At 39.2% G+C, this 16,843-nt stretch overlaps 2 gene segments (V, D, J or C); both read right to left on the bottom strand.

Moving 5' to 3' along the window:
• Positions 1–1,557: 1,557 nt before the first annotated feature.
• On the bottom strand, positions 1,558–3,365 carry LOC118498358. The segment is given in 2 exon segments: positions 1,558–1,892; positions 3,278–3,365. Coding segments are annotated over 2 exon segments (423 nt in total).
• A 1,744-nt stretch (positions 3,366–5,109) lies between these two features.
• LOC118498335 lies at positions 5,110–5,819 on the bottom strand. The segment is given in 2 exon segments: positions 5,110–5,507; positions 5,614–5,819. Coding segments are annotated over 2 exon segments (444 nt in total).
• Between the last annotated feature and the right edge of the window lie 11,024 nt (positions 5,820–16,843).

Raw genomic sequence — 16,843 nt, 5'->3', positions numbered from 1 at the left:
TTATCCCAGATGAACTAAAATATAACTTTTTTTTCCTTCTTCCTATTTCAATGTCCCAAATCCTAAGGAAAATGTATCTTAAACTGTTTGTGTTAACCTCCCTAAAACTCTCCACTATCTCACAACAAAAATGAAGCCAGAAAAACCAAGGAGGCTCTCGGATGTATCTCCATACTTTTTCTATCAAGGACACTGCCCAGGGCTGCATCCAAGTCCAGTTTCTATATCCTATATTCTCTCCTGCCACGTGAAAGGCAGACTCAATTTGACTGCCTGGCTCATCAAACTCCAGGCTTGGCTCCACTGGATACACTTATATCTACTCAAAGTGTCAGTTTGTAGGTGTGAGCAGAAAGGCAAGAACATCTTAGAATCAGATCTACAGTTGCTCAAAACTTCTGATTAATTTCTGGTGCAGGGTCCTCCTCATTACTGGCAAAGGGATCTGTACATACATGTATATACATACTGCAGACTAATACTGAATACATGTGCATTGAGAAGCTGCATTTGAGACCTGGTTGTTATACTAAGTGCCTATGTGATCATGAATAAGTGACTTAGACTCTTTGTACTTCACTGTCTTTGTGTTCACAATGGGCATAGTACTATACAACAATTTTTGAGAGAATTAAATGATCTGATGTATGTTAAAGACATGGAGTAAATCCTGTATTAAGATATGAACTCTACTGGGGCAGCAAATTTTGTTTATAATGCAAGCTACTGTCGAGGTTAGTATCTGGCACAGAGAGGACACAAATAATTTTGTGTTGAATAAATTTGCTGAATGAAAGAAATGGTAGCCCTTTGTGATAGCAGTAATAACTTTTCCTACTCATTTATTAAGCTAGTAAATGTTTGAAGAGATTTTACTATGATGCAGACACTATTCTTATTACAGAGATATAAAAATTTTGCTACTATGTGCATGGAGAACATCACCCTATGCCTGACATGTAAATTCCCCAAAAGAGCTGTAAGAAATGCTTGGTCTACTCTTTCCATATGACTGCTCGTATGGAATACTCTCTCCTCTACCTCCTTTCGCCTCCTCTCTCCTCCTTTCATTCTTGTATTTCTTCCTTCCTTTAAGGATATGTTGCTTCTTGGGCTGATATTTCCCCAGAAATCATGCTTTCATGCCCTAGTTTATCAAGGAGACATTGGCAACCTCATCTGTTACAGGTGTGTCTCTAAGTCCAGTATTTCCCTGGATGATTTGGGACCAATCAGGGGCATCCAGTGTTATGCAAGGATGAACGCATAGATTATTTCTTTCATTCAACATGTCTGCATTCAAAACCACAAATTTCAAGTATGATTAATGAACTATGGTGACAAGCTCTGTTTTCACTCTCACCATTAAAGCACCTCATATGAGGCCTGTTTACTTCTTGTTCTTCTGCTGTGTTCTTAGAGTTCATTTGGATGACTTGCATACCAATGAGTGTGCTTTGGTGAGTGACAGGTGACAATAATAGTAGGCCAGATTCTGGTCCCTAAACTAAAGTAATCATCTGTCAGACACTGAGCATTGATGCTTCTCATTACTTCTCAGGGTTTGTGCTCAGCTCCCCCTGCAGTTTCTGTCACTGTGTCATTCTGAGCACAGTAGTACACTGCCAAATCTGACTCATCCACTGAGTTTTTCTCCAAGTGAAAAGAATTTGGTTGTCTGCGGTATGTGGCTTCAAAACCTTTGTTGCTTTCCTTAACATCAGCCTTTGTGGCTTTCAGGAGGAGCTGTGGAACTTCTCCAGGATACTGAACATACCAGTAGAGAGTGGGGTACCCTGTGCTTTCAAAGGAGCAGTTCACAGTCAAGGAATCCCCTTCTGAGACAGTCACTTGGCCTTCTGTCTGAGTCACTGACCCTCCATTGTTTCTTCCTGAAAAAAATAAGAACAAAGGTTCTGATTGTCTTGAGCATGATCTGGGGCTTTACCCCTCAGAGAAAATCATGGTTAAAAATTTCCAACATAAAGACTTTAAGCTTTTTGTGCCATTTCACGTACCAAACATTAAGAACAGCATAATCACAGATCCTGGAAAAGAGTTCATTCTTAGAGTCTCTGGTGTTCTTGGGTCTTGACTTCTGAGTGTGAGGAATGGTTAGTTTAAGGTCAGAGTGAAAGGATGAATGTGAGCTCAGAATTTAAGCAGGAAATGTGCATTCATTAGGAAATACGCCCCCTTGTGGGTGAGATACTAAACTTGTAGGAATGTTAACCTGTTCTCTCAAAAGTCAGTCTGATATCTTCGCCTCTGGCTTTTTTTCTTTTTTTAATGACTCTTGTTAACTGACAGATGGTCCTTTGAAAATCGAAACAATACTTTGTCTTTTAAATAAGCTCATTTTTCCCAGCACACTGCCTGAAATGGAAGCTTCATACCATGACATTTCTGAAAAGAATTCAATTTAACTTTTTCTTATTTAGCCATGTTTAGTCTCCTTCTAATTCACTGAAATATTATATAACCAATGTGTAACATAAAATCAGACAGATAATGAGACAATATGTTTAACCATTAGTAGATGCTTTGGTATAGCAGAGAACCATTTTTCACTGCTCTATTTCCACATGTATAACAACGTTGCACACTTCACAGCAAGTGATCAAAAACTACTTCTTTTTTTATTTTTTTATTCTGTTTTCTCTTTTTTTAATATTTTTGTTTTGGAGAGAGGATGCGTGAGGGAGAAAGACAGGGAGAGAAATACCAATGTGTGGTTGCCTTTCTCACACACCCTACCAGGGACCTGGCCTGCAACCCAGTCATGTGCCCGACTGGGAATTGAATTGGTGAACCTTTGTGTCGCTGCCAGCACTCAATCCACTGCGGCACACCAGCCAGGGCAAAAAATATTTCTTAAGTGCATAAATGAATAAATAAATGACAGTCTTTGAGGAACTTCACCTACTTGAAATACCACTTGGCTCAGACATCCATTAAAAGAAGCACAATTTAATAAAAAGCTTTCCAGAGAATAAAAGAAATTTTATATTACATATATATTGACTTACATGTGAAAAAATATGTAACTCTTACCATTAAAGAAACATAAAATTCAAGTTATTGAATCCCTATAAATTATCTGGCATCACTTTCTCCTTCCTTAGGGTTTTAATGATTCTCAGATAATCCAAGTGGCTCAAAGGCATGAGGCAAAATGTTCTAAATTTTTAATAGAAGTTATGCCTCGGGTATGTTTTCTGCATGTATGCATCTCCCCATTATAATGCCCAACATGGTTCAACAAAATTAGTTTTACCACATGATATAACACATTCATAATATGGCTTTGCTTCCAAAGACAAAAGAACAAGCTGAATCTCAGCTTCTAGGATTGGTGGAGACATAACTGCTGATGTGCAGAAGCATTTTATACCGAGGGTGAAACTTCTTTTTTAGATGAATTACTAGGGATGATCTGATCATAAATGTAACTGGGTAGGTCATGTTAGGTAGCCTCACCCCAGGCATAGAACTTCTTTAGTAAAAGTTTTATTTTTAAGCAAGCCCTGTTCATGTCTCTGCGTGTGTGCATTTGGTTAACACACCTCTGGAACAAGCTATATCACCCTTAACTATCCTGTAATTCTAGTCCTGCCCTGCTTTCTCCCACCTTTATGTAATCTTCCTTACCTTCCCTCCTGAATCCCAAACGCATAAAAGAAACTGCAAACTTTTATTCTGGGAAGCATTTTTCTCAGCCTGTTGACATCTTGCTTCCAGGTAAATCCTAGTCTGACTCAAAACTGTTTTTATAAGAAATCACAAAAATGGTTAGTTGGTGATCATGCACACATTTGGAGATCTCTCCACTTTACAAAATCATAATCTCCAGAATTAAAGTCTGGGAAATCAGAAGTCTCAGGTGCTTTATGATGTAGCCAGTTCCATGCAAATTTACAAAATAACCATCAGGAACCCTGAACTAAGAGGACGGTTGTGTCTCAGTGAAGCACTTCTGGAGTCAGCATGGGAAAATGCCTCCATTTCCACAGAATTTTAAACTCATTCTTGTCGTGTCTTGTTGTGATGTCACAGCAGAAAAAAAAAAGAGTATTGCTTACTCTCATCATTCCACTTATAACACAATATGATGAATGTTCATAGGACAAACTATGGGAAAAGAGGTTGTTTCTCAAGCTCTACTAACATGTGTTTGAATACGGAAGTATTTTTTTCAAGTTGCCTCTTGGAATGTGTACTTTCCACAAATTCTTCTTCTTCATTTATTATTGTATTATTCATTTCTGATTTGTTCTTTTTTAATGGTATTTTACATCTATTTTTATGTTTTCTATCTTTTTGTTGAAATTCTTCCTGAGAGTATCTATTCTTCTCCTAAGTTCATTGACCATCTTTATAATCAATGTTTTGAACTCTGCATCTACTAGCTTGCTTGTATGCATTTCATTTAGTTCTTTTTCTGGAGTTTTGTTCTGTTCTTTCGGTAGCACCATGCTTATTTGTCTCCTCATTTTGGTAGCTTCCCTGTGTTTGTTTCTATGTATTAGATAGATTGCTACATCTCCCAAGCTTGGAAGAGTGACCTAATATATAGTAGGTGTCCTGTTGAACAGAGTAGCACAGCCTCCCCTATTACTCAAGCTGGGTATTCAAGGGGCACCTACTGTGTGGGCTGTGCATACCCTCCTATTGTAAATGAACCCCGATTGTTCTTGGTATGTCCAAGGTAAGCCACTGCCTGTGTTCTGTTCAGAGCTACACAGCATAAGCTACAAAGCAATATGGGAAATGCTGCTACTTCTGCTGAGCTTGGAAGTGCCCAAGCGAGGCCAAGCTGTGAACCAAGGATGGCTGCTGCTAGTGCTGGGCATGGGGCAACTTAGTGAGAGGTATTGGACTCACTGAAGCCAGATGCTGCTTGTTGGAGAAAATTTAGGAAACTCTAAAGCATGGCCAAGACAACCCATTCATATGGAAAAGCCACTGGAAACAGTTTGGATTTAGGACTTAAGACTGCAACTTCAACTCTTTCCTGAACTTCCAGCCTACATAATAACATTGGACTTGTCTGTCTCCACAGTCACATGAGCCAATTTCTTAAATAAACTCCTATAAGCAGGACAATTGTTATGGCCAAATGCTCCCCGCACAAGAACACATCTTAAGTCTGAGAAAACTCCACATGCTGAGTGGTTTCTGTTCAGCTCCCCCTGCAGTCCCAGACACTGTGTCACTCAGCGCACAGAAGTACACAGCTGAGTCCCTCCAAAGGGTTGAGGATTTCTTCAGGTTGAAGGAAGATTCATTCTTCTTTAATTCAGCCCCAAAGTCTTTGATGCCTTGAGCCCAGCTATCTCCTGAAAAGTGCTTGATGAGAAGCTGGAGGCCTTGGCCAGGGTATTGGACATACCAGTAGAGATAAGGAACTCCACTATAAGAATACTTGCACCTCAGCTCCAATGAGGCTTCTTCAGAGACACTGACATGGCTGTCAGGCTGAGTCACTGACTGGGCTCTGGCATCTCCTGCAACATCAACGTTTTATCAGTGAAAACAGGTCAGACTTCTCTATGAGAAGTAAGCATTTCTAGTCAGAATCTGTAGAATAGATTATTATGAAATTTTACTTACTCAGGACAAATATTATCCCCAGTACTGAAATTAGCAACAGGAGCATGGCTGAGCAGTAGAAATGCTGTGGGCTCTTTTCTGGAAAATCCCCTCTGTGCAGGCAGGAAAGTGGCTGCAGAAAGCAAACCCTTGGAAGTAAAAGATGTGGGGGAGGGTAGGTTGGACAAGTTCCTTGCTGGATAAAAATACAAAGTCTGCCAAGATGAGCCTGGGGCTCTCTGATGTCTGATTCTAGTCACTTGTCTCTGTCTGCAAAGTACTCAGCCAGCTGCAGGGAGGAGGAGCCCAACACAGGACACTGATCCAAAAGATCTCTAGTTTGTGCAGCATCACCTTCTGGAGGCCAGGTGCAGAACCAAAGGTCCCAAGAACTAACAGTTTTTTCCTCCATTTTCTGAGACATATAAAACTTTCACACAATTTGTTTCTTCTTTCCCACATCTGTGATGGTGTATTAGTCCTACAGTCCATTAGAAATAACATGCCTAATAACTATAAAAGTAGACTAACAAGTCCCTTCACTGAATCAGTTTTTAATAGATATATCTGCTGTGGAATTCAAGTCCATAAGAGTCTGTGGAATCAGATCAGTTGCCTCGAGATGAGTTTTGTGTGGCCCAGTGCTGATATGTGGTGCGTAAAATGTCAGAGTTATTGGCCTTGACTGATGCTCATGCACTCGCATGATGCTGGTGAAACATTTTAGAGGAAAGGACAGAGCCCCATAAAATGAGAGTAGTACTATGTGGCAAGGAGTAACTCTGGGTAGAAAGGTTTGTCCTAGGGTTGAAGAACATACATCCATACGAAGGAAGCTATCTCTGAAAACCAAAGAATAGAAACATTCTCTGCTTTTGCTCTGGCCAGTGGGGCTCCTTGAAAAAGTCAGAATATTTGTTCTCTTTGATTCCAGGAGCATGACCCCAAGCCTCTTTGGGGGTTCTTCACTCACGGTTCATTCCCATCCAGATTGCCTTCCTAAGAGAAAATTAGGTAATGCTGTCCATTTGTGAATTTGTAGTCTATGCATTCGGACTTCTGATTCCTAGGGCTTTTTACTCACTCCTATCTCTTCTAAATGCCCTCCTAACTAAAAGAATAAAAATGTAAAAGAGAATAAACCGAAAGCCCAGAGAGATAATATAGGCTTATCTGGAGCTGAGAGACTTATACATATTTTCAGAATACAGAAAGTTAATGGGATCATGTTGAGGATTAAAGTTTAGAACAGGGGGAAAAAGAGTTAATAATATACTATGAGGAGCAATCCCTGTTGGCTTTCAGGCTGGTGTACATTTTAACTCCTCTCAAGGTTGCTAGGCATTGGCAAAGCCCACAAGTACAAAGCCACGGTCACAGGATTGTTTGAGGCCTTAGAACAGAACTGTTTCCTCTCCACTGGAAGGATACAGAGAAATTCTCCAATCTCCAATGCTGGTAAAAGCAACATCTCATAGTTGAAGAAGAACAAGACCAGCAATGGGATATTCTCCTTTAAGAACGTTTCAAGATTCTAGGAAATATATTGATTGCCAGAAACATTAGAGCCTCCATCGACAGCCTAGAACATTTCCAACCACTGTCTAGGGAAAACAAATAAAAGTTGAGAAACTTTTTTTAAATAGAGAGAGGAGAAGAAAATTGAAAACAAAACAGCTATTTAGGTGCTAAAAAGACACAGTCTTTGGTTAGTTGTCCTGCACCTTATCATCCTCTTGGAAATTGATGCAGAATAAACATTTTTTGAATTTTAGCAAAAATTGTACTCCTTAAAGCATGGTTAAAAACAAGTAACCAGTCTCATTTTCTTGTGGATTTTGAAAATTATACAAAAGCAGACAGATCGTATAGGAGAATCACTATTGGAGAAGCAACCTGCACCAGGATAAATTTCACATTTTCTTTTGCCTTTGCCCTGATAGCAAGCCCCCAGTGACAGGGTGGCAATAATAACAAAGCTAAAACTGAAAGAAGCTCAGTCTTTCTGGCCTCTCTGCTGTGCTGGTAAGGGAAGACCCCAAGGAAAGACATAGAGAAGAAATTAAGTCCCAGTCTAATTCCAAAACTGAACATGCATGGGGCGGACCCAAATCAGAAAAACAAAACTGAGGTAACTGAGCTGAAATGTGAACCCCTGTCCAGGCCTCAGATGAACCTCTGGAGGGACACAAGCAGGACAGTCTCAAAACAATGTCATGGCGATTTCAAGAATTGACCTGAGACTGAACACCCCCAAAAAGTTTCAGACTAATCCCTGAGCTACACCTAATGGGGAAAGACCCAAACCAACATAGCAAATGATTAGATAACTGGACTGAGGTTTCAGCCACCAATCACAAAAGAACATACAAAACTAAGAGTCTGAACAAAACTAGGATGATTTCCTGCTAAAAGGATCAACATTCTCCAGAGGACTATAATTTAAAAATAATAATTAATATAATGAAACATTTAAAATGCTTAAGATGCATTCAAAAATTATTCAATATACAAATGTTAAAAAACAAAATTCAACCAAGTACATTTGAAGACCCAATTGGCTTTATGAACAATTCATGAATCAGGCAGTGTCCCATCTAACAAAGGGAGAGCAGCTCTGGGAAGCTGCACAAAATGGAAAGTTTTTATAGGCAGAAACTGGACAGGACAAGAGAGTTGCTAACAAAAGAAAAGAAACAATTGTTTCAGGCAGGGTCACCTTTCTTTGTGGGGAAGGAGTAAGGGTCTTACCAGGTAGGGACCTCACTAGTGTTGATAGGGAGATTCCAGACTGACTGGTGTAACGCCACACTCCTGGAATGCTCTGAAACTGCAATTAAGTGCAGGTTTGTTGTCCTGGGGTCAAGCACCTTCACCTTGGACCTGTTGTTTCTTTCTTTTACTGCAAAGAACCAGAAAAATTTACTAATATGTACTTAAGTATAAGATAACAGATGGAAAGGACAAGATGACTAAATCTCTAAAACTAATAGAAAAAGTAGTTAAAGCAACAATTTTAGCTAGAGTTCATGAACTAATGAAAGTACAATAAAAATTATCAAAATAATTAGATGAAGCTACCTTTTAAAAATTTAGTGGGGTGACATTGGGTAATACAATTATATGTGTTTCAGGCATACGATTCTTTAATATATCATCTGTATATTGCATTGTGTGTTCACCACCCCGAGTCAAATCTCCTTCCATCACCATTTATCCCTTTTTTACCTTCTCCTACTTCTCCCACCTCCTTCCCCTCCCATGTTCACAAAACTATTATTGTTTGTGTCTATAAGGATTTTTTCCCTTAATTCCTTCTCTCCCCAGCCCTACAACCCCCCTCCCCTCTGACAACTGTCAGTCTGTTCTCTATATATGAGTCTATTTTGTTTGTTAGTTTATTTTGTTCATTAGATTACACATATGAGTGCAGTCATATGATTCTTGTCTTTCTCTGAGTGGCTTATTTCACTTAGCATAATGTTCTCCAGGTCCATCCATGATGTCGTAAAGGGTGAGAGTTCTTCCTTTCAAATGCAGAGTAGTATTCCATTGTGTAAATGTACCACTCCTTTTTTATGTACTCATCTATTGATGGACACTTGAGTTACTTCTATAGCTTGGCTATTGTAAATAGTGCTGCAATGAACATAGGGTTGCATATATTCTTTCAAATTAGTGTTTCTAGTTTCTTCAGCTGTGTTTCCAAAAGTAGGATCACTGGGTCCTAAGGGAGTTCCATTTTTAGTTTCTTGAGGTAACTACATATTGTTTTCTACAATAGCTGCACCAATCTGCGTTCCCACCATAGAGTACAGGGATCCCTTTTCTCCACATTCTCACCAACACTTGTTTGTTGATTTATGGATGATAGCCATTCTGACAAGTATGAGGTGATATCTCATTGTGGTTTTAATTTACATTTCTCCAATGATTGGTGATGTTGAAAATCTTTCCATATGTCTATTGGCCATCTGTATGTCCTCTTTTTTAAAGATATTTTATTTATTTATTTTTAGAGAGAGGGGAAGGGAAGGAGAAAGAGAGGGAGAGAAACAACAATATGTGGTTGCCTTTCGTACACCCCCTACTGGGGACCTGGCCCACAACCCAGGCATGTGTCCTGACTGGGAATCAAACCAGTGACCCTTTGGTTCATAGGCTGGTGCTAAATCACTGACCATACCAATGAGGGCTACATGTCCTCTTTAGAAAAGTGTCTATTCATGTTTTTTCCCCATTTGTAATTGGATTGTTTATTTTTCTGTATTGAGTTTTATAACTTTTTACCAAGTTTTGGATATTAGCCCCTTTTCAGATATATCATTAGCAAATATATTTTCCCATTTAGTGGGCTGTCATATTATTTTCTTGATGATTTCTTTGTACAAAAACTTTTTAGTTTAATGTACTCCAATTTTTTTATTTTTTTTATTTTGTTTCCCTTGCCCTATATATAAGAAAAAAATATTGCTATGAGAAATGTGCAAGATTTTACTGCCCTGTTTGTTCCTAGGATTCTTGTGGTGAGTCTAACACTTAAGTCTTTAATCCATTTTGAGTTTATTCTTGTGTATACTGTAAGAAGATGGTCTAGTTTCTTTTGTTTGCATGTATCTGTCTAATTTTCCCAATGCCATTTATTGCATAGACTTTCTTTACCCCATTGTATGTTTTCACTGCTTCTGTCAAATATTAATTGACCAGAGAGGTGTGAATTTCTTTCTGGGCTCTCTATTCTGTTCCACTGATCACTATGTCTGTTTTTATGCTATCACTATGCTGTTTGATTACTATTGCATTGTACTATACTTTAATATCAGGTGGTGTGATTACTCCAACTTTGTTCTTCTCTCTCAAGATTGGTGTGGCTATTCAGGTTTTCATGTAAATTTTTAAAATATTTGTTCTACTTCTGTGAAAAACACTATTGGTATTTTGATAGAAATTCCATTGAATCTATAGATTGCTTTGGGTAGTATGGACATTTTAATGATGTTAATTCTTCCTATTCATGAACATGGTGTATGCTTCCACTTATTTGTATCTTCTTCAATTTCTGTTTTCAGTGTCTTATAATTTTCTGAGGACAGGTCTTTTATGTCCTTGGTTAAATTTATTCCCAGGTATTTGTTTTTAAGCAATTGTGAGTGGGATTGTTTTCTCAGTTTCCATTTGTAATGGTTCATTATCCATGTATAAAAATTCAGCTGATTTCTGGATATTTATTTTGCATCCTACCACATTACCGAATTCATTTATCACTTCTAGTAGATTTTTAGTGGAATCTTTAGGGTTCTTTATATACACTTATCCTGTCATCTCCAAATAAGGAATGTTTTACTTCTTCCTTAGCAATGTGGATGCCTTTTATTTCTTATTCTTGTCTGATATCTGTGACTAGGACTTCCAGTACTATGACTAACAGATATGAAAGCAGACATCCCAGTCTTGTTCCTGTTCTTAAGGGAAATGCTTGTAGTTTTCATTCATTGATTGTGATGTTGGCTGTGGGTTTGTCATCTACAGCCTTTATTACACTGAGGTATGTTCCCTCTATTCCTACTTTACTGATAGTTTTAACATATTTTGTCAAATGGTTATCTGCACCTATTGCTATGGTCACGTGAGTTTTATTGTTCATTTTGTTTTTGTGGTGAATCACATTAATTGAATTGTGGATGTTGAGCCACCCTTGATTCCCAGGAATAATGCCACTTGATCTTTCTAATGCATTGTTGAATTTTGTTTACTAATATTGTAACAGGGTACAACCAAGAGGGGGGCCCCAAACAGGGATTTGGAATGGGGCCCAGAACTCAGGGTGTCCAGGAAATATTAGGATGTCCTCACTGCCCACCCCCAGGTGTGGGTTGGGGGAAGGGACAAATGGAGCAGGGCCTTGAAGAGCTGTTTTGCATAGCAACAGCTTTGCAGCTAACCTCTGGTGTGGTCATTTAACATATCTATAACATTTAACTGGTTGCCTAGATATGTTAAATAGCTGTGGCCATGCTCTGAGCCAGGGGAATGGAAGTAACTTCCCCCCAAGACATAACTGGGGGGCAGGTCCCCCGAGTTACAGCAGCTGCCTGGGAGCTTGGAGAAGATTGGCTGCATGACATGGGGCCACACCTGCCCAGACTCATGATGGCAGCCCAGTAAAGCTGGAAGGCTTTGAGAGTCCTGGCAGGTGTAACTGATTGTAGGAGGAGTCAGAAATTGGGCTGCAGAGGAGGATTGGCACAGGGATTTAAACCCAGACACAGCAGCCATTTGGGGGGAGAACCACGTGGCTTTGGCAGAGTGGAGACTCCCATGGCCATTGTGCAGAGAGGACCACGAGGCTGGAGCAGTGGAGAGAGAACCACACTGTTTTGGCTGAGTGGGGACTCCCATGGCCCTGGGAGAGAGAACCACAAGGCTTTGCCAGGATGGGAACCCCCACAGCTTTAGAAGGGGGAACCACCGCCCGGCTTTAGCAGAGATTCTGGCAACACAGCTGATGGTGCTGGGAACCAAGGGAGGCCTACCATCTGAGACAGATTACTGGGAAGAACTGGGGGCTGCCTGAGCCACAGACTTCTATGTCTTTTCCTGAAATCCAGTACCCCAGACTGGGCAAAGGGGGGAAGGAAGGACTGTGTGTTTTTGTGGGTATTTTAAGGGACTTTGGGATTTTGATGAAGACATTAGGTCACTACTTTAAGTTTGTATAGCATTAAATAAATATTTCCTTTCCTTTTCACAAATCTCTGGCATTGAGAAACGTCTTTCCTCTGGCGGTGGACATAACGAACCTGGGGGAGGGGGTTCAGTTTGGGTAATAATATATCGCCTCGCCTCCCCTTGGCCCCTCTTGTTGTTCTGTAACAATATTTCGTTGGTGAAGTTTGCATGTTTGTTCATCAAAGATATTGAGCAACAATTTTCTTTCTTGATAGAATCTTAATCTGGTTTTGGAATCAGGATAATGCTCTACCCTTAAAATGAGCTGAGGAGACTTCCCTCTTCTTGAATTTTTGGAAATAGTTTGAGAAGAGGTGTTTGTTCTTTTCTGAATGTTTGGTAAAAATCATCTGTGAAGCCATCTGGTCTAGGGCTTTTTTTGTTGAAAGATTTTTTATTACAACTTCAATTTTCAGTAGTTGTAATCTGCCTATTGAGATTCTTTGATTCTTCCTCAGTCAATTTTGGAATATTGCCTCTTTTTAGGAATTTATCCATTTCATCTAGATTAGCCAATTTGTTGGCTTATACTTGTTTGTAATATTTTCTTACAACCCTTTGTATTTATGTGGAGTCCAATGTTGCTTCTTCTTTTTCATTTCTGATTTTATTTATGAGTCCTCTCTTTTTTTTTCTTGATGAGTCAGGTTAAAGGTTGTCAATCTTGTTTATCTTTTCAAATAACTAGCTTTTGTTGATCTTTTGTATTTTCTTAGACTCTATTTTGTTTATTTCTGCTCTGATGTTTATTATCTTCTTCCTTCTATGCACTTTGGACTTTCTTATTGTTCTTCTTCGAGTTCCTTTAAGTGTAAAGTGAAATTGTTTATTTGAGATTTCTCTTGTTTCTTTTTTAAGTATATTTTATTGATTATGCTAATACAGTTCTCCCATTTCTCCCCTTCTTTCTCCCCTTTATTTCCCTGTGCCCTGCACATCCTGCCTCCCACCAGCATTTCCCCCAACTTAGTTCATGTCCATGGGTCGTACATGTAAGTTCTTCGGCTTCTCCATTTCCTATACTATTCTTAAACTCCCCTGTCTATTTTGTAACCTGCCATTTATGCTTCTTATTCCCTGTACCATTTCCCTGATTCTCACCCCTCCCCCTCCCAGCTGATAACCCTCTATGTGATCTCCATTTCTCTGATTCTGTTCCTGTTCTACTTGTTTGCTTAGTTTTTTTTTTTCGGGGGGGGGGGGTCAGTTATTGATAGCTGTGTTTCTTTTCGTTTTACTCTTAGCATGTTTTATCATCTTTTTCTTAGATAAGTCCCGTTAACATTTTATATAATAAGGGCTGGGTGATGACAAACTCCTTTAACTTGACCTTATCTGGGGAGCACTTTATCTGCCCTTCCATTCTAAGTAATAGTTTTGCTGGATAGAGTAATCTTGGGATGTAAATCCTTGCCTTTCATGACTTTGAATATTTCTTTCCTGCGCCTTCTTGCCTGCAAGGTTTCTTTTGTGAAATCAGCTGATAGTCTTATGGAAACTACTTTGTAGCTAACTGTCTCCTTTTCTCTTGCTGCTTTTAAGTTTCTCCTCATACCTTTAATTTTGGGCAATGGTAATATGAGGTGCCTTGGTGTGTTCCTCCTTGGATCCAACTTCCTTGGGACTCTCAGCTTCCTGGACTTCCTGGAAGTCTATTTCCTTTGCCACATTGGAGAACTTCTCCTTTATTATGTTTTCAAATAAGTTGTTGATTTCTTGCTCTTCCTCTTCTCCTTCTTGTACCCCTATGATTCATATATTGGAATGTTTAAAATGTCCCAGAGGTTTCTAAGCCTCTCTTCAGTTTCTGAATTCTTGTTTCTTCATTCTGCTCCAGTTGAATGTTTATTTCTTCCTTCTGTTCCAAATCATTGATTTGAGTCCCACTTTCCATCCCTTCACTGTTTGTTCCCTGTATATTTTTCTTCATTTCACTTTGCATAGCATTCACTTCTTCCTTTAATTTGTGTCTGTACTCAATCACTTCTGTGACCATCCTGATTACCAGTGTTTTGAACTCTGCATCTGATAGGTTGACTGTCTTCTCACCACTTAGTTCTTTTTCTGCAGTTTTGATCTGTTCTTTCAATTAGGCCATATTTTTTTTGTTTTTGTGTGCAACTGTTACATTATAAGGGGCAGAGCCTTAAGTATTCACCAGGGCAAGGCAACCAACTTCCCTGAGTATGGCACTGTATATGTGGGATGGTTCACAGAGAGAACAATACCACTTGCTGGGCTCTCACCCTGCTTTCATCACTTCCCCCACTATGCAAAAGTGAATTAGGCCCTTCTGGCATTGATTCCCAGTCTGCTGGGTTTGTGTATGTTGTAGGACCCCAAATGTCCCCCAAACAAACTCTCCTGTGAGACTAGGAGTTTCTCCTGCCATGGCAACCTTCCCAGATTTTTAAAGTCAGAGGTTTTGAGGCTTTTTTTCCCCACGTTGGAACCCTTGATTGTGTGGTCTGTCTTGCTCACCAGTTGTTCTTCCCAGTTTATCCATATGTGAATGTGGGTCTGCCTGGTCCGCCATCCAACACATTGCTGCAAGTCCTCTCCACCCTGGCTGCCTGTCCTCTCTCACCCCACAACTGGTCTGGATGGATGTTTTTTCTTTAACTCCTTGGTTGTTATACTTCCATACGGTTCAATTTTCTGGCAGTTCTGGTTGCTTTTTCACTTTTAAATTGGTTGTTGTCCTTCTTTGGGTTGTTCAAGGAAACAAATCATATCTACCTATGCCTCCATCTTGGACACAAGTTTACAATAATATAATATTTAGATTAAAAAATAAAACCCCATTGGTATCTGCTTAGCGCATGACTGGAATATTACACCAAATTCTGGTACCACATTATCAAAACAATAGTGATACACTTGAATATCTACAGACAAAAGAATAGACTGATGAAGTCATTGCACAATAAAACTAGAAGTAATTCTTGAAAGAATTAAGGACACAGTAAAATATATCAGAATTAACCCTCGAATCGCAGGAGGCTACCAGCAGACCACAGCTAAGTCAAACTTCTGAGAGGAATAAGATAAGGGATGAGTTAGATAATGAAATCTAACCTAGACACCCACCAGTTTAAATGGGTTAAAGTCAAGTCTTATAAAATGAGGGTAGTATTGGATGATGGCTAAACAACAAGGTATCATTCTGAGAGAAAAAGCACACTTCAGTTTGTAGACTGCTAGGGCTGAAAGAGTAACCATCACACCAGATCAATTTCAGGGAAAATGAGTGTCAGGAAGAAAAAATAATTTGACCTCTACTCTTACAGTTTCTTGGCTGAGTTTCCCCCATAATAAAAGACAGATTAACAGCAGAAAAACACACAGAAGTTTAATAACATGTATAACTCCTATATACATGGGAGAGACCCAAGAAAACAGTAACCCCCAAAATGGCCCAAGTTATAACCTTGAGGACCATCTTCAGCACAAGACCAAAAAAAAAACCCCCCAAGATTTTGGGGGAGGGGAGTCAGTTATGAGAGGTTTTCAGGCAAAGCACAATGAACACGGGTATGGCTGTTATGCAGATTTAAGTCAACATCCTCTCTGCTTCTCTGTTCATAAGTCTTCCTAGAGATTTAGTCATCCTCCTCTCCCAGGACACTTACAAATGAAGATTACTCTTATAAATGTAATTGTCTCTTACAAAAAGCTAACTTCTGCTCAGTTTTCAGAGCTTCTCCGTCTGTTCTTTCTTAAAACAATCAGCTCAAAATAATCCTAATGCCAAAGAGGCATATTCAGGGACAGCATATTCTACTCCCTTTCAATACAAATAGCAGAGCAAGGTAAAAAATAAATAAGTAAATAAATAAAAAGTTCTCAACTCAAAACCGATGCTTAGCATGAGAAGGTGCAAGATGCCTCTTTTTAAAATTATATATACACACTCAACTGATGCCATACACATTGTAATCAAAGGCTCTAAATCTGTCTTTGTGATGCTCATGATTTATGGCATGTTGCCTAATATACCATGCTCCTCTGGTCACAAGATGAGTGATAAAAACAAATGCAGGTCAAGTTTTTATCCTTATCATTATCATCATTATTATCATCATCATTATTTGGTGTTCAGTTGAGAAGGATCTCAAAAATGTTTGGACTATTTTTTATCTAGGGCAATATATTTTTTAATGTTTAAGAGGAATGTGTTTATATCTGTATATTTCTCATGCTGCTCTGACCTAGTCACAAAAACTGGGCAGAACTAACTGTCTTAGAAAATAGTAATACTAAATAAAGCCAATCTTCTTTCCTTGCTCTCAAGCATTCTTCAAGGCATTTTGTTTTCTTCTATTTTTGAAAAACTATACTGTCTGAATTTCAGAGCTGGCAGAAGCTTGAGAATGACATGTCTAGTCCCATCATTTTTAGATGAGGAAACTGAGACCTGCAAATGTCACAAGTTCCTCAAAGTCAGTAGCAGGAACACTGCAGCCGTTGGATGGATACCCACTGCTGGTCAATCCACTGTTGCCTTGCACCTTTACCTCTT

Source organism: Phyllostomus discolor, chromosome 1, assembly GCF_004126475.2.
Source record: "Phyllostomus discolor isolate MPI-MPIP mPhyDis1 chromosome 1, mPhyDis1.pri.v3, whole genome shotgun sequence".
In the NCBI taxonomy this organism is placed as follows: domain Eukaryota; kingdom Metazoa; phylum Chordata; class Mammalia; order Chiroptera; family Phyllostomidae; genus Phyllostomus; species Phyllostomus discolor.
Note: the sequence above shows the minus strand (reverse complement) of the source record. Positions and strands in the feature narration are given on the sequence as shown.